The 24,347-nt window shown below is 39.4% G+C and overlaps 1 protein-coding gene across 2 annotated transcripts; it reads right to left on the reverse strand.

Moving 5' to 3' along the window:
- Window positions 1-547: 547 nt before the first annotated feature.
- si:dkey-24p1.7 lies at window positions 548-23,064 on the reverse strand. 2 transcript variants are annotated; one of them, XM_068213785.2, is made up of 10 exons: window positions 23,022-23,064; window positions 20,521-20,601; window positions 19,962-20,324; window positions 18,947-19,240; window positions 17,914-18,174; window positions 15,332-15,586; window positions 13,796-13,907; window positions 13,646-13,700; window positions 927-3,113; window positions 548-836 (listed from the first exon to the last, which is right to left on the reverse strand). In XM_068213785.2, exons 2-9 carry the CDS (start codon window positions 20,579-20,581, stop codon window positions 2,751-2,753), a joined length of 1,764 nt encoding a protein of 587 aa, XP_068069886.1. In that variant the 5' UTR covers window positions 20,582-20,601; window positions 23,022-23,064; the 3' UTR covers window positions 548-836; window positions 927-2,750. The 2 variants fall into 2 exon arrangements, with proteins under 2 accessions (XP_068069886.1, XP_073780077.1); XM_073923976.1 differs by lacking the exons at window positions 548-836; window positions 927-3,113; window positions 13,646-13,700; window positions 13,796-13,907; window positions 15,332-15,586 and adding an exon at window positions 17,451-17,528.
- Window positions 23,065-24,347: the final 1,283 nt, after the last annotated feature.

Here is a 24,347-nt window from a genome sequence, read left to right on the forward strand (position 1 = left end):
GTTCACAGTTTTCTGTTTAATTTGGTTTACATTGTTTAAAAAAAATCCCCTTTAGCATCACTTAAATATCATCATCTTGAAATACAGACCCTTATAATCTACCCTGCACAATATTTTTTTAAAATATTCTCAAGGCCATTTATTCTAATTTCAGATTTTGTCTTTTGTTGTTGATTAATGGAAATGACGATAGCATGATCATTTTGGCTGCTGTATTAAAAAAAAAATTCCATAAATATGTACCTTTTGACTCAGACCTTTTGACTCAGTAGTATGAAAGATTGACACCCAGTGGTTAAACTAGGTATTGCAATCCAAAAATCAATACAGATTTTCAGACGACTGCATACAAAAGCAGGTTGCCAGATTGAAGACACCAATATGAGTGCCTGACTATCAAGCCTTCACTGTGTGCTAGCAACAAACAACAACACGATATAAGGGATATGCGTTTTTGCAATGACATAAAATTTCTATTTAGAAACGGTATTAATTCCTCACAGCTGAACAGCAGCATACACTTCTATGAAAATGATCACCTCGGGTAGTGCTTATGCTTTATTCAGTGTTAAATGATACAAATACGAGTATGTTTATTATTTAACATGACATTTATTGCCATACTGGAAACAGTAATAGTTAGTTCATACATAGATTAGTAGATTGAATGATGCTGTATTGGCTGCAAAATTATTGTGAATTATTGTGTTCTGAAACCAGCCATTTCGGTTTCATAGTTTAACCCATGTGTGTATATATAAAGAATTTCAGTCACAGGCATCAGTCTCCAACAGAAAAAGCTGTGACACAACATATAACAAGCAGCATATATATATATATATATATATATATATATATATATATATATATATATATATATATATATATATATATATATATATATATATATATATATATATATATACATATATACTTGTTATATTTTGTCACAGCTTATCTTTTTCTGTTGTAGACTGAGATCTGTGTGAAATGATTGCAACACACAGAATGTCAAGTGTCAAATGAAAGAATGGAAAAGTCATTTTAATTGTTTCTCTATATTATCATTTCTAGATACACTCAAAAAACTATTTAGATTCCTGCGTTTTTGGTAAACATTTTTATTCAAATACACATATTATCGGTTTTTGCTTTTTATGAGAATCAAACTCATCATTCATCTGTTTGTACTGTATTAAAATCAATAATTCTAGTAAAAGGATGATTTATTATACGTATATACTGTATGGGAAAAGACACAATATCTTACAATTATGTATGATGTCTGCATACGTTTACATACAGCTTTTTATTTAATTTTTTTTAACAGATAGAAAGCATATTACATGTAAGCATTTAATATTTCTAATAACTTTTGTGACAATTTTTATTTTAAATATGCATCATTTAGCGTAACTAATACATTAATGTACTAATTAAATAACTTAATCTTCTGACCTGTGCTTATTATGTACTATTCTCTTGAAAAAAAATATAAAAATCCAAATAATGTTTAACAGAGCACGGAAATTTTCCCAGTATTTCAGATAATATTTTATTTTCTGGAGAAAGTCTTAATTGTTTTATTTCAGCTAAAATAAAAGCAGTTTTAATCTGTTTAAAAGCCATTTAAAGGTCATTATTATTAGCCCCTTTACGCTGTTTTTTTTTTTTTTTTTGATAGTCTACAGAACAAACCATCATTATACAATAACTTGCCATATTACCCTAACTTAACCTAATTAACCTGGTTAAGCCTTTGAAAAAATATCTAGTAAAATATTATTTACTGTCATCATAGCAAAGATCAAATAAATCAGTTATTAGAAATTAGTTATTAAAACTATTATGATTAGAAATGTGTTGAAAAAAAATATTCTTTCTGTTAAACAGAAACAGGGGGAAAATAAAGGGGGGGTCTAATACTTATATATGTACAAATTTTTTTCTATTTGACATACAGTATATTTGTAGCATTTTCTGTAAGATCAGTGGAGCAAAACAAAACTTTAAATATTCTATAATAGTTTCTCTACATCACATTTCAAATAAACTGTATTTATAGAATAACTAAAAATGAAACATGACAAACCAGACAAACTGAAATGTGCAACACAGGCTCATTGAGTCATTGTGGATATGTACTTCCATCAAAATTTTTAGAGACACATTTTGATCTGTAAAACACATATTCATTTGTATGGATGGCTTTTCCTGTGTTACCAGTTTGCCCAGTAGCTTGCCATGTACACTAATGGACTTAGGATACGGAGCAGAGTGGGCTGTGACGACGGGATTTTAGATCGGTGAGAAACGGTTTCAGTAACCAGGTAAAACAAAAGCAAAAAAATATAAGTAATAGGCTCATAACATAATAACAACTGTGAAGAAGGTAAAATCACATGGCCGCCAGCAATGGCTTTTCTTTTTCTAGATTAGGTTTTGAAAACATTATTGGTTGGGTTTAAGGGGTTGACGGTTCAGTCAGTCGACAGCAAGCTGATCGGCTGCAGTGTGTCTTTCACCCTATGTTGAATTTACGTGAGAAGAGGATGTGCAAGAGGAATTTGAGATCATCAAAAAGTGTACACTGCAGCCTCTGGTGGATTCGCAAAAATAAAAACTGGAGCAAACCTGGCAAGTGTACTGGAGTACATATTTTGCGCTCTCTAAAAATGTAAGGGGCTTCGTATACACAATGAACCTGTGTTGGAAATGTAACGTGCAGCTAAAACCCCTTAAGCTTCTTGTCATTGAGGCACCTGAGAATAAAGTTCCTCCTCTGCCCCCATCTCTTTCTGGTCAAACGTTTCCACCTGCTCATCTCCATCCTGAGGATCTTCAGTGTCCTTCCAGTCTTTTGTTCTGTCCTTCTTGATCTCAGCGTAGTCAGTGTCTGTAGGCTCTGTCTCTGCCTCCTCAGGGGGTTTGTCCTTTAGGAGGGAGTAATCAATGCTGGCGTAGTCCACCTCTCGTGCTTCTGTCCCAAGTGCTTCATCCTCCTCTGCTCCATCTGTTGGTGTAGCAGGTGTTTTTGGGGTTTCTCCATCAGGCTGTTCATGTAGAGGGGTTTGCTCAGTGGTTCCATTCTGCGCTACGTCTGTCTGCACCGTCTGATAGATAGATGACATGTTTTTTATTAGACATTCATTTTTGACAGGATATATGGGGACTCATGAAAGCACCCAGTGTTTTGGGTTTAAAAAGAAGTGTAATAGACATCTAAACAAGACATAGCATTGTGAATGTATTATTTCATGCGTATGGCTTTAATAGGTATTTAATAGACATCTTAACATAGTTAGCTTGGCTAAAACAAGTCTAAATATGGGCTGTCAGTGTCACTTTAGGGCGTAAAAACGGGAACAAAAGGGTGTGGATCCAAGTGCAGATTTAATATTAACTTAGTGCAGTAACAGTGAACAAAAATCAAAAAATCAAAGTAACAAATAAACAGCTAAACAAGACTTACTGGAAACTGACGACAAGATAGACAACGACGCAGTGACAAACAGTGTTGGAATGACAGAATATATAGTCCAGGAAATCATCGGTAAACAGACACAGCTGTGATTGCAAATCAGTGTACATGAATTCCGGTGTGTGCGCGATGTATGTATGGATTTGTAGTTCTTGGGCCACTGTAGTTCGCAGGGAGTTGCAGGCGAACTACAGTGGCATCTAGTGTTCATACACAGTCATGACAGTCAGTGCAAATCTAATAGACGTCTATGAATAGCCTGCCCTGGGAATTGGTGTTTTTAGTAAGATACAGCTTTGTGAATGTTTTATTCCTTGGGTATAGACTTATACACTCTAAAAAATAACTCAAAAGGTATGTTATCACTTTATAGTTTAATACATTGTTGTAACGTGAAAAATTTTAAATTGCTGATTAGAATAAAACATTTAAGTTGTCAGAATAATTTTATTAAGTTTTCACAATAGGACAATATTGATAATTACATCAACTAAAAAAAATGTGGTTAATATAAAGGTAAATATGTCTGTCAATTAGTTTGAAACAACATTTAACTTGTAGCAACCCAAAGAAATTGAGTTGATAACTCAATTTTTCCACACAAATGGAGTTCTGAATTTCAAAGGTCCTCCCCCACTGAACAAGCAAGAAAGTCTGGACAAGTTTTAGGCAGGCTGTTTGACACAAAGGACATTTTAAAGTGAAATATCTGAATTTTTTTAAATTTCCAAATCAATTTTCTCCATTCCAATAGAGCAGGGGTGTCAAACTCAATTCCTGGTGGGCCGAAGCTCTGTTTAGTTCCAACCCTGCTCCAACACACTTACCTGTGGGTTTCAAACAAGCCTGAAGGACTCAATTAGATTGATCAGGTGTGTTTAATTAGGGTTGGAACTAAACTGTGCAGAGCTGAGGCCCTTTAGGAACTGAGTTTGACACCTGTGCACTAGAGTGTTGGCTACTCCTGGTAAATACATTTAATGTTAGCTGTGCTTTTTTTTTCCCCTTTTTTCTTGCTTTACAAGAATACACAAGAATTTGAGGAGGACCTTGAAAGGCAAGTGATGACAATTTCCTTAATTGGTGATCAGTCTACTTTGCAATTGAACCACAAGACGGAAACCATCATGGTTGAGAGAATGATAATCCTAAATAGAATGGATATCTCAAGGTGCTGTGCTCTGCTGATGAGCATAATATACACTCTGAATTGAAGCTACCTCAAGGAACTTAAGTAAACTTGTGAAGTTTTTCGAATGTGATGGACTGAAGCCGAATGCAAATGTATTGCACCTTAATAAATTTATTTTCTAAAGTCTCTATTAATTTCAGAGTAGATTTTACTCTTTATGTTGCACTTCATGTTCTTTTGTATCTTTAAGGACACAAACTAATATTTTTTGCTATTTTTATACATTTTTTATGGGACGGTACACATTTTTTTTTTTTTTAAATACTGTGGTTTAAAATAAATAAAAAAAAATACTGGAAATACAAAAATGTTGTTGTTAAATGTATTTCTTACAAGCAACTAAATGAACAGTAAATTTGAAAATATACAAAAAAGTACAATTTCAGCTACTTAATTTATTAGAGTTCCCCTTCGGGGGGAACTTCAGCACTATAAGTGGATTTGATTGTAAAATCCACGCATTGGGAGGTTCGGTTCAGAAGCTACTCGTCTGAAAGAGTATTGAACGGGCCAATTAAGAATGAATTGGCAGCGCAAGCCTGCGCAGGTGAGCGGCATAAGCAATCAACTGAGTATATAAGCTCACCTGGCGCCAGCAGACGCTATCCTTTTCGCTTCAGAGACTTTCTGATCGAGTCGATGAGGGTTCCTCCTGCTGTGACCAGCGATTCTGAGCGAACGAGAGCATTCTCCCGGTCCAGAGTGTGTACACGCAGTGGCAGACGGTCGAGCTGGGTTTCTCCCTTGCCTGGCGTTCTTTGGGTCCGGTCCTCCAGAGCGGTGCGTATAAAGTTGCAAACTTCACAGAAAGAGCAACACAGTCGTGCAGCACGTCCTTATCAGGACGGCGCTCCGACTGTGCGTTTCTGGATGCGGTGGTTTCCTGTCCTCGGATGATGGGCGCGGGCACTGCGTTGCATGTCTGGGGGTCCAGCATGTTAATGCGCTGCTCGCGGGCAGTTCATGTCGTCATTGCGATGCCATGACTGTTGCGCAAGATCGCGGTTAGCCTTTGCAAAAGGGTGAACCACCCCAGTTGTCCCCTGCTCTGCAGCGGGCACTCGGGCAGATCTGAGGGTTTCAGCGAGAGATAATCCGTCGCCCACGGGCCCGCGGACCTCCCGCTCCTCTAAGCGCTCTATCCAAGCTTCGGGCGGGGGAAGCGATCCGTCTAACAGATGGTAGCCCTTACGCCCGATGACACCGGAGACCAGATGTCCACCGCGGCATCGGAGGGTGGGCTTTCATTGTCCGATGATGATCCAGACCCGCTCGCCCCCTTCGGGCTGGTGAGCGCTGTCACTACGGATCCTGAAACGGACATGTTAGCCGTGCTTTCCCGGGCTGCTTCGGCCGTGGGTTGGAGATGGTTTATCCCCCAGCTCCGCGGCCGGACCGACTAGAGGGGCGTTCCCTTCTTCCCGGAGGTGCACAGTAGGCTCTCGCGGTCTTGTAAAGCACTTTTTTCTGCTCGTGCTGCGTGTTCCTCCACCCTAACCACTCTTGACGGTGAAACAGCCAGGGGGTATGTGGCGATTCCTCAGGTTGAGTGCGCGATGGCGGTAAATCCGCGCGGCGCCTCTTCTTGGCGGGGTCCGCCTCGTCTCCCATCCAAAGCCTGTAAGTTATCTACCTCCCTCGGAGCTAGAGCTTACATAGCTGCGGGCCAGGCTGCTTCCGCCTTGCATGCGATAGCCACCTACCAGCGCTACCAAGCGCAGGCGCTGGCCGAGCAGCACGAGGGTGGGTCCAACCCAGGCTTACGAGCTTCGCACCGCCGCTGACTTAGCTCTTCGGACTACTGAGTCCGCTGCGTGTGCGTTGGGGAGGACGATGTCCACATTAGGTGTCCAGGAGCGCCACCCCTGGCTGATATGCGCAAAGTCGACAAAGTCCGCTTTCTTGACTTCCCCATATCCCCAGCCAGGTTCGGCGACACTGTCTGTGAATTCACCCAGGAATTCAAGGCGGTGAGAGAGCAGTTGGTGGGTGATGTCTTATCGGCGGTCCGTAGCCCGCTCCGCCCGCCGTGCCATTCATACCTGCTCCTCGCCGAAGGCGCCCGCCTACGAGAGCTGCTCCGCCCCCGCACACGCCTCCGGCGAAGCGAGCGCGTCGGGCACCTCGGAAGCAGGCAGCCCCCCTGCCCAGAACGCCGCTAAGTCCGGCAACGGACCGCGAAGCGCCCCTGGGACAGGCCATCTGGAGAAGAGGGAACTTGCTCTTTCCCCGCTGGAGGGCGGGGCCCCATTTCCAACGGCACTTTTTACTGCCATGAAAACATTATGAAAGGGCACTTTTCACTTCCCCAGATGTGACAGCCCGAAATCTGCCAGTCTGGGACGCTATGCTTTCTAGCTTGCAGATTCGGTGCGTTTCGCCAGTGGCTCACGAGCGCTGGGAGGACGGTCTCCTTTCTCCCACCCCTCGAGCCTCCCCTCCGGAGCTCGGGTTTGGAGTGAGAGCAAATATCTCACCTCCAGCTTTTCCGTGGGACCCGCGAGCTTCCCGGATCAGCACACCCACTCCGCGCTGCCCCACTGCTGGTACGTCAGCGATTGTAGCGATGAGTCCATTAGCGAGAGCTCTGCCTGCCTGGTTAGCGCGGGCCAGCTCTTCGCGGTGGCTCATACGCACAATCAGACTCGGCTATGCGATTCAGTTCGCGAAACGGCCCCCCAAGTCACGGGTGTGTATTCACCAGGGTCAGCCCCCTGTCCGCCCCTGTCTTGCGAGAGGAGATTGCTGTCCTCCTGGCGAAGGATGCAATCGAGCCGCTCCCTCCAGCCGAGATGGAGAGCGGGTTTTACAGCCCACGCTTCATCGTGCCCAAAAAGAGCGGTGGGTCACGGCCAATCCTAGATCTGCGCGTTTTGAACCGCTGCCTGCACAAGCTGCCGTTCAGAATGCTCACGCAGAAGCGCATCCTCCGGTGTGTTCGTCCTCTGGGTTGGTCTGCAGCATTAGACTTGATGGACGCGTATTTCCATGTCTCCACTCTTCCTCGCCACCGACAGTTTCTGCGGTTTGCGTTTGAAGGTCGAGCTTGGCAATACAAAGCCCTCCCCTTCGGGCTCTCTCTGTCTCCGCGGGTCCTCACCAAGCCCGCGGAGGGTGCCTCAGCACCCCTTCGGCTCGCGGGCATCTGCATACTCAATTTCTTTATGACTGGCTGATTTTTGCCCTCTCTCGGAGCAGTTGATTATGCACAGAGACAAAGTGCTCTGGCACTTCCACCTGTGGGGGTTTCAGGTCAACCGAGAAAAGAGCAAACTCGCCCCCGTGCAGAGGATCTCTTCTCTCGGGCTGGAGCTGGACTCGGTCACCATGGCAGCGCGCCTCTCCGGATAGCGCGCTCAGCTGATGCTGTACTGTCTGAGAGAGCTCGACAGTAAAATAGTGGTCCCACTGAAACTATTTCAGAGGCTCCTGGGGCATATGGCATCCGCAGCCGCTTCATGCCGCTCGGATTATTCTATATGAGACCACTTCAGCACTGGCTTCACGATCGAGTCCCCAGACGCGCATGGCACGCGCGCGCACACCGAGTCTCTGTTACTGCGCTGTGTCGCCGCGCCCTCAGCCTTTGGAGCGACCCCTCGTTCCTACAGGCCTGAGTGTCTCTAGAACAGGCGTCCAGTCTTGTTGTCGTTTCAGCAGACACTTCCAACACGGGCTGGGGGGCTGTGCGTTGCGGGCATGCGGCTGCGGACCTGTGGAAAGGTACCCAGTTGCATTGGCATATCGCCTGGAGCTGTTGGCAGTGTTCCTCGCTCTCCACCGTTTTTTTCCGGTGCTGGAGCGGCAACACGTGCTGGTCAGGACGGACAGTACGGCGGCGGTGGCGTATATCAGCCGTATAGGGGGTATGCGCTCTCGCCGCATGTCTCAGCTCGCCCGCCGTCTGCTCCTCTGGAGTCATCCGCGGCTGAAATCGCTGCACGCCATTCATATTCAGGCAAGCTCAACCGTGCAGCCGATGCGCTCTCACGGCAGCCTTGCGTCCTGGAGAATGGAGACTCCACCCCGAGTCTGGCAGCTGATATGGGCGCGATTCGGGGAAGCCCAGATCGATCTGTTGCTTCCCCCGAGAGCGCTCATTGCCAGTTGTTCTTTCCCTGACCGAGTGCTCTCGGCACGGATGCACTGGCTTACAGCTGGCCTCGGGGCACGCGCAAATACGCGTTTCCCCCAGTGAGCCTGCTCGCGCAGTTACTGTGCAAGGTCAGGGAGGACGAGGAACAGGTTGCTGGTTGCGCCACTCTGGCTCAACCGGACCTGGATGTCAGAGCTCTCCCTCGCGATAGCCCTCCCCTGGCAGTCCCTTCGAGAGAGCACCTACTCTCTCAGGGACAGGGCACCACCTGGCACCCTCGCCGATCTTTGAAGAGATTTTTAGACGCGAGGAAGACTTGGGTAACCTCCGATTGCGGTGGCTAATACCGTCACTCGGGCTAGAGCCCCCTCCCCGAGCGCGCCTATGCCCTGACGTGGAGTCTATTCACTGAATGGTGTGTCTCTCGCTGAGAAGACCCCCGTAATTTGCCAGATCAGCGTTGTGCTTTCTTTACGCCGAGAGAAGTTGGAGAGCAGGCTGTCGCCCTCCACACTCAAGGTTACGTGGCTGCCATCTCCGCTCTCATAACGCGGTGGCTGGCAGCACCGTGGGAACGCATAACCTCATCATCCGGTTCCTCAGGGGCGTTAAGCGAATTAATCCACCCCGCCCCCTCTCATGCCCTCTTAGGATCTCTCCCTCGCTACACAAGCCGCGTCAGATCCCTTCGATCCTCGACTCAGTATCTTTCTGTCCCTGAAGACAGCTCTGCTGGTCGCGTTGATATCGATTAGAGGGTCGGGGACCCGGAGGCATTTTTCGGTCAGTGACTCGTGCCTGTAATCGAGCTGGCTTCTCTCACGTCCTGAGACCCCGCCCGCGATATGTGCCCAAGGTTCCTACCACTCCGTTTTAATACGAGGTAGTGAGCCTGCAAGCGCTGCCCTCGGAGGAGGCAGACCCAGCCCTTTTTATTGTCCAGTTCGCGTTTTGCGTATTATCCGGACCGCACTCAGAGTTTAGATCATCTGAGCAGCTCTTCGTCTGTTATAGCGGTCGGCAGCAGGGAAGTGCCGTACCGAAATAAGTTCCCACTAGATTGTGGATGCCTTTCTTTCACTATCAGAGCCGAGATGAGCCGCGTCCCCCGAGAGCGCGTGCGCACTCCACTCGGAGCTTCGCATCCTCTCGAGCGCGCGCACGCGGCGCCCCTCTAACAGACATCTGTAGAGCTGCGGGCTGGGTGACACCCAACACATTTGCAAGGTTTTACAATCTGCGAGTGGAGCCGGTTTCCTCAAGGGTATTAGGTAACCCTTGGTGATTGAGGAAACAATTCGGTAGGGTGTTGAAACACGCTTGCTGCGCCATTTTCCCTAACACGGAGATATGTGCGCCTTTTTATCTGTCAGTAAAGTTCCCCGTCAGGTGAGCCCTGCAGATTCCTCCGTGGCCCCCAGCACTGACTCAGCGGAGGAGTCACTTGCTGGCCCACTACGTTGTAGGTCTGCCCGCTGGTCAGCCCGCGTTTTGGGTAAAGGTGCCTGTTATGCGTGATCCCCACTAGGCGATCCCATATACTTATTCCGCCACGGTTAAGTCCCCCCCCTGGGCGGACCCGTGTCTTCCCTCCCCGCTAACCACTCTTTTGCTATGCGTACTCCCCCTTTTTAGGGCTAGTCCATATGTAAATTCTGCCATCTATCCCCCCTTGGGTAACGGATGGCCTCCGCAGCGTCCTCCCTATCGGGATTGCACGCTTCCCAACGTACTGTCGTATTTTCCTAGAATTATCTAGATGCTCACGACTTCCCAAAAAATATATATAAATCCGTAAAACTTCTGTTGAAGTAGGATAAATTAGGGCCAGGACTATCTCCTCATCGGGGGTGTTGGTAAGGTGCAGTCATTATGGCGCTTTCAATGGGCTCCCAATGCGTGGATTTTACAATCAAATCCACTTATAGTGCTGAAGTTCCCCCCGAAGGGGAACGTTCGAGGTTACTAAAGTAACCCTTCGTTCCCCGAGGAGGGGAACGGAAGCACTATACTCCGTCGCCATAATGACTGTCCCTTAGCTGTTGAAAGTCTCTTCAGCTTAAAAAGGAATAGCGTCTGCTGGCGCCAGGTGAGCTTATATACTCAGTTGATTGCTTATGCCGCTCACCTGCGCAGGCTTGCGCTGCCAATTCATTCTTAATTGGCCCGTTCAATACTCTTTCAGACGAGTAGCTTCTGAACCGAACCTCCCAATGCGTGGATTTTACAATCAAATCCACTTATAGTGCTTCCGTTCCCCTCCTCGGGGAACGAAGGGTTACTTTAGTAACCTCGAACGGTTCTTAACTTGAAAACTTGCATGCAAAATTAAGGTTATTAAGTACATAACACTGAATTTATTTAAAATTTTAATTGAAAATTAGTTTTTTTAATAGTATTTTTTTGAGTACTCAACTTTAAAAATGGAGTTTATGCTATGTGATTGAAGAGAAAAAAGGTCATTTGGCTATTATGTTTGTTAGATATTGTTGTTGGAACTTGAACATATTGATGTAAACTGTTGCATAACTTTACTATTTATTTATTTTTTGGTCTAAACAATATTTTTTAGAGTGTAGTCTTAAATGAGCTTTTATTAATTTTAATTTCTTCAAAGCAAATTTTGGAAATTCTATTTAAGCCTTGAAAACTTTGGAAGTTGTTGGGTGTGTAGGATGATCAGTCTTTTTACATGATCAATTTCTAATGAATGATTTGGTTTGCTCAGTGCTTTCAATCGGTGCTTTTTTTCCATATTTTTTTTATTAGCTTTATGTTCATTTTTGACAGGATAGTCTCATGAAAGAACCCAGTGTTTTTGTGTTTGTTTAGATGTCTATTAGACTTCATTTATTCACGGCTTGGCTAAAAGAAGTCTAAAAATTGTCTGTCAGCGAAAATTATTATTAGACATCTAAGAATAGCCTGCGAACTGGTTTTTCATTAGATGCAGCTTTGTGAATGTTTTATTTCACGCATATAGTCTTTAATTTGCTTTTAATAATTTTATTCTTTTCAAAGCTACTTTCAGAAATGCGATTTAAGCTTCGAAATCTTCGAATGATGTTGGGTGTGTTGAATGATGTATCAAAGTGGCTGACACAGAGAGATCCATTTGCAGTATATTTATTAAACAGAGTTTAATAACAATAAGCACACAGATGGTATGCGTGTGCGAACTCACATCAAACAGTAGTATCAAGTCAAAGGGCTGGCGGCAGGCCAACACTGGGTGAGTATGCAGGCATGGGTCAGAGGCTGGCGGCATGTATTAGAGTCAATAAACAGGCTAGTGTTCAAGGCAGGCAAGACAAGGTCGATAAACAGTCCAAGGTAAGCAAAGGGAAAGCAGGCAAGGATGTGAAACACTCAGTAGTGTTAGCCAGGGCAGAACAAGACTTTGCACTGAAGCTGTGTATGTGTGTGTGTGTGCTGCTTATATGTGTGAGCCAGGTGATTGAGAGATGTGCTGCAGGTGTGTGTGCCAATCAGTCAGTGGGGATGACGTAATGTTAATAGTCTGGTGATGATGACCTCTGCTGGCCAGCGAGGGGAATGACTGAGACCGAGTCGGTGACAGGTAATCTTTTTTTTTCCCGCTTGATGAATTATTTTGACATGATTAATTATTTTATTTGAAGATACTTAATTTAGTTACGTTAGATATCCTCAAATATTTGTTAAACAAATTTAATACAAACAAAAATGAGTATGCTAAAACTGGAAAACTGAATAAAGTGTGCGTAAATTGATCAGAAATAAAGAAAATCAGTTATAATTTCTTTAGTCAATGCATTAGTAGCCTTTTCATGAGGTGTGTTTAATTGATCTGATACTTTTTTTTTTTACTTTTTTAGTTATTTTTCAATATTTTTTGGAGGCTACAGTACAGTATGACAGTAGCACTAGTTTTCACTGTAGTTGATTAAAAGATTAGAGAAATCCAATACCCATCCATACATCAGAAAAGTGGTCGACAAAAGAAACACATTTAAATAGGTGTAAACAGTAACCTGGCTCATTTGACTCATTGTTGACTATCTTATCATCATCTTTTTTTAAATATGTAGACTAGAGATCTTGTTATAAATGATGTATCTGTACATTACATTACTTTGTAAAAAATAATTTGCCTTCATAATTTATTAAACATCATAACTTTCTCTTCCACACGAAACTACTTCACTTCTGGTCACATTGAATGCCTTTTGGGCGGGTTATAAGTGCGTGTCTCATTTTTAACCTATATTTCAACAAGCCAATCAGTTCCCAAAGTATGAAATCACTATAAATATATCACTATGAATATAAAGTACAAATACTCCACCATACTTTACATTTCTTTTCTAGTTTCAGTACAGTTTCAAGTGGATGTGCATCACTATAGAGGAAAAAAGGACAATCTTTACTTCCATTTTATGCCGACTTCAACCACAGAGACTTCAATCTTGACCCCCACTTTAATACATCTGCTTTCATTACTTGGCAAACTGCTGATTGGCTGCAAGTGTATTTTAGGACTCTTTCCGACACTGTGGTCAAATGCATTTTTCCATCACCTTTAAAATATTATAAGGAGGACTTCAACAAAAGTTATTTGTAGATTAAGTACCTATGATAACAGACATGGGACAACTGTAGCATGAAAAGAAACAGGAACTAAATACAGGAAGTGAAAACATAAATACAACCTGAACAGATGCGCTTTGCGCCCTGAGAGTTAAAACCAACGAGATGAGTTTAGTACAAAGTGAGAATAAATAAACTGTGACCATTATCAAATTATAATAGTTATCTAATGTAATGCAATACTCCATAGTAGCAATTTGACAATGATTGTTCATGCTAATTTTAACTTTAAAAGCCTTTGCCTTACCTCCAGATTAATTTCAGCATCTGGATTTGCTGTCGGGACCTTTTGTTTCTTGCCTCTGTTAGGAAAGAATAAGTGTCAAGTGGATTTAAGTTGAAGCGCACAGTGTAAAATGCAGTAAATGCTTTAATTTAAGTGTAATTGTGTGTTTACCTGTGGCAGCACACCCAACAGCACAATATCACAGAGAAGATTAATGCTGAAAATGCCATTCCTGCTACAAATGTGAAGATATTTGGGATGCTCAACAGGAAATCCAGCACACCTTCAATTTAAAAACACAGAACATCAATAAAAACATATATAGGAAATATAATTTCTTCTGAGGTGAGAATAGCATGTTCCTAAAACATTTATTTGTCCTGGAAAAAAGTTAATAGCTAATATTTCACAATAAATGACAAATAAAGTAGTTTAATTAGAATGTCATTTAATCCTTAAACCTGAGAAGTAACCCTCCTCCTAAATGAGAACAATGTTGAAATGTAAATTCAGCAATATGGTGAAATCATCTTCAAATAAAAGTACACAGTGTCAAAAGAAAATAAGATTTCAGAATTACCTGCACGTGTATTATTTCTTCCCATGTCATGTTCTGTATAAAGATATGAATGTTTTTAGAATTTGTAATGTTTAAAAAAAAATTACTGAGAATTTATGACAGCTTGTAAGCATGCAACACACTTCCCTAAATGGAGGGTCTGTTTGTCAATTCAGTATTTCATCAGTTGCTGACACATAGTTTCCGTCATATGTACTGTTGCACTTTTGTTGCAATTGAAGGCTATAAACAGTTCTCATGGCACATTTTACATTTACACTTTTGTGCAAAGCAACTTACAAATAAGGGAATAATTTTTCTGAATGCTATTAGACGAGTGCAAGCTTCAGTAGAGAGTTTGGTACTTATGAAAATGATGCATTTTTAGGTGCCCTTTGAATGTTACTAGGAATAGAAAATGGAGGCTCATTATGGATATGTACCCCTGTATACATTTCTGGATAGAATAAATTGTGTCTGAGGAGTTATGTTTTTTGTGGTTTTTCGTTTTCGTGAACCCACCAGAGGCCGCAATGTAAGCTTTTTCAGATCTTAAATTTCTCTTGCGTGTGCCATTCGCACCTGCTGTTCTCACATAAATCCACCAGAGGCTGCTGTCAACTGACTGACTGACTGACCGACTGACCTAAACCCAACCGATAGTGTTTTCAAACGCAATGATTGACCCATTCACCCCTTTCCTAAACCCAACTAACAGTGTTTTCAAAGGAAATCCAGAAAAAGAAAAACCTTCGCAGCAGTCTGATTTTTACCACATTTTCAGATTTTACCACATTCTCACCCTGTCATTTACTTATTTGTTTTATTTTTGCCTTTTGTTTTACCCGATTTCTGGAATCTTTCTTTGCCAGCCTTGAACCCTTTTGTCGTGGTCAACTCCACTCTGTGTCACAAGTCCACTGACATATGTGGTGAGCTACTGGCAAACTGGTATCTACATGGAGGTAAGCAGTCAGCTGGTAGCGTGAAAAGAAACAAAAGCTGTCGGCGGCGTCATACCGCCTCATACCATTCGTATTAAAGAAAAAATGCAGCCATACGTAGCTCTGGCTACATTATTCATGTTCTCCAGAAACGTATAGGGGTGTATGTTTTCACAATGAGCCTATGTTGAAAATACTACTTACCAGTGATGTCGACCGTGATGGATGCATTCAGAGTCTTTTTCATGTACGTCATCTCACAGGCATAAATCCCAGCATGCTCCTTTGTCACGTTATCAATGATGAGATTTGCTGCAGATGCTTGGTTCTTGAGTTTATCTGCATCTCCATTGAAACTCCATACAGGATTAGATGATGATTGTGGGTGATTCTTAAAACTGCAGGTAAGATTGAGAGTGTCCCCTTTCTTCAGTCTGTTTTCACCCAAAATGTTGACCTCTGAAAATGATTATATTATTTTAGTTTATTTTATAAACAATCATGGTGCAGAGTACAAATACAGATCCAAAGAAATGCATCTAACCAGAATTGGAAAAAAAGTATACATGTATAATAAAAGTATATGCATTTTTCATTTTTGACATGTAGGGCAAGTTAAAGGAACACCACACCTTTTTTTTTAAGTTAAACAGCTGACTTGAACCATTTTTTATTCTATTCAGCCGATTTCTTGTTCTGGCTTTTAGCTTAGCTTAGCATAGTGAACTAAATTGGATTTGAACATTTGAACATTGTATTTTGTTTAAAAACAATTATTCGGTAGTTACATTGTGTAATAAGACTAACATAAAATAATTTTAAAAACTATTTTCTCTGCTAATTTTGCTAGAAACTAATGTATACTCTCATTCTAGTGCAACTGTAGATTCTTCCTGGAAAACAGGATGTCCATTATACACTGAGGTACTTTAATAGCTTGGTAATATAAAGGTAATATATGACCAATTACTATAACAGTGCAAATGGCATCAAGAATTGTGCAAGGAATATGCAAAATATAAAAGCAATCAAGTTGATTTTGACGCCATATTGACTCAGTATGGAAGAAATACATAATACATAATAACAGTTCTACTTTATACATTTATCTATACATAATAATGGTTCTACACTTTGATCATTTAGAAATACTTGATAGATACTTTAAGAATCTTAAAATAATAATTTCAGTAATACTATACTCTTCTTGATTTTTTTTATGTAATGGCCCAAACAAAAGCTATTACAGTACATTTAACACAAACATACATGCAGAAAATACCAGCCTGATCTCACGAGAAAACGTAAGTATTTTACGTTTTGCCGGTTTAGTGGCTAATTCGTACGAATTCGTACGAGTTCAGTCGTACGAAATGGTACGATTTTAAAAAGGAGGCGTGGCACCTAACCCCACCCCTAACCCCAACCGTCATTGGGGGATAAACAAATCGTACTAAATAGTACAAATTAGATTGTAGGAATTCATACGAATTAGCCATTAAATGAAAAAGTAACGAATTGCCGTGGGATTGTGTTGGAAAATACATGTTAGATTTGCTAATGTAAGGTGTGATATGAAATACGGAAATAAAAGCATTAGTGCCAAGAGAAAGATGTCTAGAAGTCAAGTGTGAGTGTGAAGTCTAATGCTGCTAAACTGAGATGATAGTTTTCTCTCTTTTTCTAAAATAAAAAAAATTAAATAAACAATTCTGTCTTTACCAAAACCCGGTCTTTATCCTGTACACAAAATGCTTCATTTTGTTTACCAAAATATAAGTCCTATTGACAGACTTTAAAATGGAAGGATGAAGTCAACAAGTTGTATTTATTCACACAATTTATTTGTAATGGCACTTTGAACAAGCACAATACATAGTAAAACTTTTAAAATATACTTCTAAAGCTGTTATTGAAAATGCATTTATTTTATACACGCAAATCTTAGATAGAATTAAAAGTGTGTAAATATGAAGAGAAGACGAATTTTAAAAAAAAGATTGCAAACACTCAGCTTTCAATTTCTTCTAAAACCCATTATTTAGCCGTATGCTTTCAATCACTTTCACCTAATTTTAAGCCAACAGACAAAGGTGAGATAAAACTTAAGTTGTATAAATATAAAGAGAGGGCAAATTAAAAAAAAAATGTTTATATAAAACCATATGACTTTAATCCATTTTATATATATATATATATATATATATATATATATATATATATATATATATATATATATATATATATAAATATATATATATATATATAAATATATATATATATATATATATATATATATATATATATATATATATATAAATTCATTAATGATGGCCTTTCTTGGTCCTGAAAAAGCTCCAGCAGCAACTTCAGAGGATGTGTTTTAAACACCATGTCTTTGCTGGGAAAAGAATATATTGAGGGAAAAGTCAGAATTATAGCAGTCACACTTATACCAAACAGCATTTGCATGCTGTTATCACTCAGAACACTTCCATGTGTGAATAAAATGTTGAATGTTCTGCACATTTTAACAAGTTCAGTTATGAAAATAGGTGATACCTTTCCCAAGACTGAAGCTTAATAATCATGCTAAAATGCTGTAATCATTTTGATGTCTGTACCTAATTTTTAAGCTGCTTTTACCTTTAATATTTGTGTCTGTGTGCAGCAAATCTTTCAACTGTTAATAATAGGTTGTACATTACTACATAGTTTATGTAGTAAGTCCATGGCATTCTAAGGCTATCAACATTTCAAATTGTAGAATATGGAAATCTACTCACCAGTGATGTTAATCGTAATGGATGCATTCAGAGTCTTGTTCATATATGTCATCTCACAGACATAAATCCCAGCATGCTCCTTTCCCACATTGGCAATCATGAGTGTTCCTGCAGATGTTTGTGTATTCAGGTTGTCTGTGTTTCCGTTGAAACGCCATACAGGATTAGATGCTGGTGGGTGACTCCTAAAAGTGCAGGTCAGATTAAGAGTGTCTCCTTCCATCAGTGTGTTTTCACCCACAATTTGAAGAGCCTGGACATCTGAAAAAAGATTAGTTTATTTTAGATTTAATCTATTATCATTGGGTGGAGTACAAAAACCAGAGGCAAAGAAATGCATCTAACCAGTAGTGGAAAAAACAAATCTATTAATAAATCTAAAATATAACACCTGTAAATGCTTTTTGATTTTTGACATGTAGGGGGAAGTTAAATGAACTTTTCTTTTTGAAAAAGGCTACAAGTCTCCTTGAGTTAAACAGTTAAAGTACGCATTCAGAGTCAAAGCAATGCATCTAAGCAGAGGTGTAATACAAAGAGGTATATAAATAAATATAAAATAAAATAATCTATATATGTAGTTTGATTAATGACATATAGGACAAAATTAGGAGGTAAAAGGTCAGAGACCAGCTTAATACAAATTACTATAAATACACTTGGCCATGATGAAGAGACCTGACCTGGGCATGATCTTCACCAAACTCCACTGCTGGACTCTTACAGATTTAATAAAAACATTTGCATTTTACAATAAGGCATAATATTACATTAATGTTAATGCATGGACATTTTGTTGAAATAAAAACAGCAGCAGGATTAGTTTTGGCACATTAATATTACAAATAAATGCTATTAGCTCTAATCTCTGATCGTCACAGAGATATTTGATAAATAGAATATCAAATTAATCAAATATAATAATAACAGATAATGTCAGTATGCTGTGCTCTTCTGAAAATAGCATATTGTTTTGTTAATAATAGCATCTTGTTTCATTATTGTAGTTAAAAATGTAAACTTGTAAACTCACACTTGACTTCTAGGGTGTTGTTGGTATTGATCTTTTTGTTTCCGTATCTCACGTCACATCCTACAGTGCCATCATGTTGGTCAGACGTTGGGATTAAGGTCAGATATGAGTAGTAAACATGTTCTGAGTGGACCTGAGTGATTTTGTTATTGTCTAGTTTTATGTAGTTTTCCTCTTTTGTCTTGATCCACCATGTTATAACAGGAGGAGTTTCAGGACAAGGAAAAGGAGCTGAACATGTCAGATTGACCTCCACTTTTTCACTGAGAGGAGGAACAACCAGCGTAGGCTCGTCTGCAGAGAGAGGTACACATCATAAGAGACATGGCTGATTACTACAGTCTAAAAAATTACAATGAACCCTTTTTCGTTTTTCTGGGTTTCTCAGTAGCAGAAGTCATCATAGTTGGTAAACTTGGAGCACAGTGAATGGGACAGTACAAGAAATAATTTTACAATTCTATTTGTTGAAATAATAATAATTTAAAAAAATCCAAGATTGTGTTATTAGGACTTTCAGAAAAAGTAAAACAATAGTGTGAGACTAAAAACAGCAGCCTTAAGACAGAACAACATAAAATATACTGTCCTGTCCATAGGCACTGTGTTAATAGAAACACATCGAACAAGTGGCAATTAGTTTTTTTGTAATTTGATGCTAAGATGATATAATACATTAAACAATAGATATAAATGTACATACATTTTTTTTAAATCTAAATATTAAAGACATTTAAAGATTTAAGATGCTGATGACTTTTAAACGCATCATAATAGTCTTGTGAAAAGGGTCCATGTTCAATATAGATTTAAATCCTAAATTAAATGTTTCATAGGCATAACAGTGTTAAAAGCATAACCACATGTTAAATTTTCTTTGCATGAAACATAGTGTCCTTTGCTGAGAGTATAAAGGCATATAACATTTGAATTGTGCAGCTTAATCTTAAAAATGGAAAAAGTATATCATCACTACAGCAAGGTCTTTTAAACTCAACAACTAAGCAAGGCTTACCTTTAATGCTGATTTTAACAGTGGGATTGAAGGTGTATTGCTGTTTAGCTTTAATTCTGAATGTGTATTCCTTTTCATTTTCTTTTATGTCTTTAAGGATGATGCTGCAGTTGTTTTTGCTCAGATCAGGTTCGAGCATCTTAATATGTCCTAATTCATTTTTTTTCAGTTTATTTTTTTCCACGTTATTCTGGAAAATTAAGTTACATTTATCCTTGGCAACACACGATTGCCAAATAACGCTTTGAATAGGATTTTCGGCAACTGGATAAGTGAAGGTACATGAAATATGAGCACACAATCCTTTAACTGCAGTTACTTCTCTTGGACTGAAGGAGATGTTCCAGCCATTGTCTGCGTTTTCTTGAAAAAAAAAAAAAACAGAAGAATATGCTTTTAAAACCTCACCTGAAGTCAAGAATATTCAGATCTTAAATTAGTAGTTTACTGTCAGCGCTCATGTGCAAGAATAAATCTACATAAGAAGTGTAAAAGTTTCATTTATTTATCACAAAATTAAAGTAAAATAAAATGTAACTGTAAAACATGTAACACGTACCTTCACACAAAACATTGAACACCAACATAAAGATGATTGTACAGAGTGATATAATCTTCATTTTAAACGTCTTCCACAGTGCTGCACAGAAAAAAGGGGCAAAAAAAAAAGAATTTTTGCTGCTCAAATTTTGTATTTAATATGAATTGAACCAACACAAGTAGTTTTTCATGTTTAATCCATTTAACCCTTGTAAATTGTTCAAATTTGCTACCCTTTTGTTATGTTGGTGGCTGTTTTTGCCCCATTGACTTTCACTATAACAACATTTTTGGAATGCAAATCCATGACACCAAATACTCATGCATTATTGATTGTTGCTAGTTTTCCCTGTTGGGGAAAGGTCAAATGTGTTATTCTTACTGTTGATCATCAGTTGCATTGCAAAAAGTTTTATGTGGAGTATAGCATGTGTAACCCTTTAGGTAGGCTCTTTTATATGGAGTTCTATTGAGAAAAACAGCAGATTATAGTGTGCGTGAATAAATACAATTACAATATTTATGTCACGATAACCAGCGATCGTTCTCCAGAGATTGCTTGCTCTCACACAATAACCATGGACTTCACTTCCGCCTTTTCCTGGACTACATATTCAGACATGCACTTCGCCCAGACAACCATGCTCACTCATCTAGACTGAATACACTCACAACACCTGAGGACTATCAGAGACTGATTGCATTCACTACATAAGCTACTCATTCACCCTTTCAGTTTGCCGAGTCTTGTTTATCTTAGATGACATTACAACGTGTTTTCCCTGTCTTGTTTCCCGTGTTTCGACCCAGCCTTGTTAGGCTTGCTTGTGTAGCAAGCCAGACTATTGTTATCCTATTTTTCTTCTGAGACTAAAAATTAAACTCTATCTCCCCCTAAAGCTTTCAAGCTATTACCACCAAACTCACAACAGACCTCCAAACTGGTCTGACTCGGGTTGCTATATCTTTTCCGACTGATCCGACTTTCGGTTTTCCAAAAACCGTTGCGGGACAGTCGGAAAAATCCCATTGACTTAACATTAGACCAAACTTTGTGACCTCATACAGTAACTCTGCATCAGACTGTCCTACAGACTTCTAACTGGGCTCATTTAACTCAGACTACCTAACTGCCAATAACTGATGAGCTTTTAACTTTCTGGCCACACCCTAGCAACCACTTTTGGGACCCTAGAAACTGTTCTATAGACTTCCACTGCAAAAGACTCTCATTGACTTTACATTGGATCAAACTTTCTAAGCTCATAACTCTACATTAGACTGTCGCACAGACTTCTAACTGGGCTCATTTAACTCAGACTACCAAACAACCAATAACTGATGAGCTTTTAACTTTCTAGCCACACCCCTAACAACCAGATATGGCATCTATCTATCTATCTATCTATCTATCTATCTATCTATCTATCTATCTATCTATCTATCTATCTATCTATCTATCTATCTATCTATCTATCTATCTATCTATCTATCTATCATGCTAATAACATGCTAGAATCATGCTAACAACATGCTAATTCATGCTAGAATCATGCTAGTAGCATGCTAATTCATGCTAGAATCATGCTAGTTACATGCTAATTTATGTTAGAATCATGCTAATAACATGCTAATTCATGCTAGAATCATGCTAGTAACATGCTTATTCATGCTAGAATCATGCTAGTAACATGCTAATTTATACTAGAATCATGCTACTAACATGCTAATGTATGCTAGAATCATGCTAGTAACATGGTTATCTATCTATCTGTCTGTCTGTCTGTCTATCTATCTATCTTTTCATACTTTTTAAAACTGTTTAAACTAAATAAACTATTACCATCAGGCGTTCACAAGCCAGCCTCAAAGTTTGTCCTCAAACTTTAAGAATCTAGTTTATCCTTGTTCTCCTGTTTAGCCTGCCTTACGACCTCTTGCCTGTTTACTGAATACGATTCTGGACTGCCTGTATATACCCGTTTGCACCTGTATTGACCATTGCTTGCCTGACATCGATTAAACCTGCATATTGGATCTAAACCCAGTTGTGTGTGTCATCCCCCGTCATCACAATTTACCAAGTTCTGAGAGCTGTGCTGCTTATTTTGATTTTCTCAAACATAACACACAGACGCTCCAAAGCATTTTTCTATAATATGTGTTAAAATACACTTTGTCACCAAAAATGATTCCATTTGCAGAAACACACAGCAAGTTGTGACAAAAGTAAGACTCAAAATCACCCCAGAGTGGATAAAAACATCCCCAACAGCACACAAGGTTTAAGTTTGTAAAAACAATTAGGTTTACTTTATCGATTTGTGTTGGGACAACATGAAGGAGTCATGTGGAAACTTTCACAGTAAACATTGCATGAAATTTGTATAAAAACATGCAAAGATTATTTTAAAAACAATTCTTCAATATTTAGTTTTCTTTGTTTGTGTGTATCGGCATACATGTAAAAAAAATATTAAAATATATAGTTTTTAAATTTATATTTAAAAGTGTCCTTACCGCTTTAGTCAGACCCTTCACAGTTTCTCGGAAACTTTATTGTGAGATCTGCAGATGCCACACTCATGTATGAACAACACGCATCCTTCCTCAACTGGAGAACTTCCTCTTTCAGCTGACTTGAACAAATTGGGGATTGTTGCACTTATTACAAGCACACAAATATGAGGGGTATAATAAATAGCATAATTATGTAGAACACAGACAGCTTGACACAAATATATCTATAGTCCAACATGTAAGTATGACATCTTTAGATTTCAGAAAGGTATGACGGCAGTGATAATAGCATTGGTCTGTTGGAAACATAACAAGTTAAAAATGATTGTGGTTATTAAGTTATATTTGAATTGTGATAAAGGCGTTCTCTACTGTGCAAAGAGGTGACATTATTTACTCTTAAAATTGAGGGCCAACAGTATATTGACATGCAAAGGCGCAATGAGTGATCTGCATGTTTTGTCACGTTAAGAGATATGTGATATTTTAGCTGTAAGGTCTGAGAGACATTTGGAGGAGAAAATACAGCAAATCTACACAATATCTGCAGTTAGTTTTAAGAGACAAACTATATACGAAATTATTTTTTAAAATATTTTTTTTCCAAGAAAATATACAAATTATATTTTTTGTTTGAGCTCGTCCACTACTCATCTGTGTGGATGGAAGATTTTGAGTCAGTAAAAGTAAGGATTTAATAAATGCTTTACTAATTGTGTTGTATCACAATCTGTTGTCATATATTTGCACATTTTTTAATATGACATCATTTTCAAGATTACATCTTGAGCGTCTGATTCCTTGGTGCTGATGTGCTTTTATTTAGATTTCAGTGAAATATTAAAATTAAAAAGGAAACAAATTATGTCATAACGAATGGCCTTAAATAATGTAGCCTTTGACAGCAAGCATCAGTGTTTCTTGACATGATTGGCAGAAGGGGGCTGGGCGGTCCTGGATTTGTGCGTACCTTGGAACAAAATCCTGCAGGCGCCCCTGTAAAGTACATATATTTATTGTCAAAAAAAGATTTAACATATATTTATTTTTAATAGTTTTTAGTATACTTGTTCAAGTTCACTGAAGCAGTACTAAGATATATATATTTAAAGGGTATTCATTGTAAATACAAATTAGTTATAATAAAATGTTGCTAACATTTAAAACCAGGTGAATAACTGTTTATAGAATATTTAAAATAAATATTTAGATGCTGTTTATACACAAATGAAATAAGCTTACCCTTAATAAAAACCCACGAGCCACTTGTAACTTTAAATCACGGTTTCATTATTTCATTTCTAAACAAAAATATTTCCTTTCTAT

This window comes from Danio rerio, chromosome 15 (assembly GCF_049306965.1).
Source record: "Danio rerio strain Tuebingen ecotype United States chromosome 15, GRCz12tu, whole genome shotgun sequence".
In the NCBI taxonomy this organism is placed as follows: domain Eukaryota; kingdom Metazoa; phylum Chordata; class Actinopteri; order Cypriniformes; family Danionidae; genus Danio; species Danio rerio.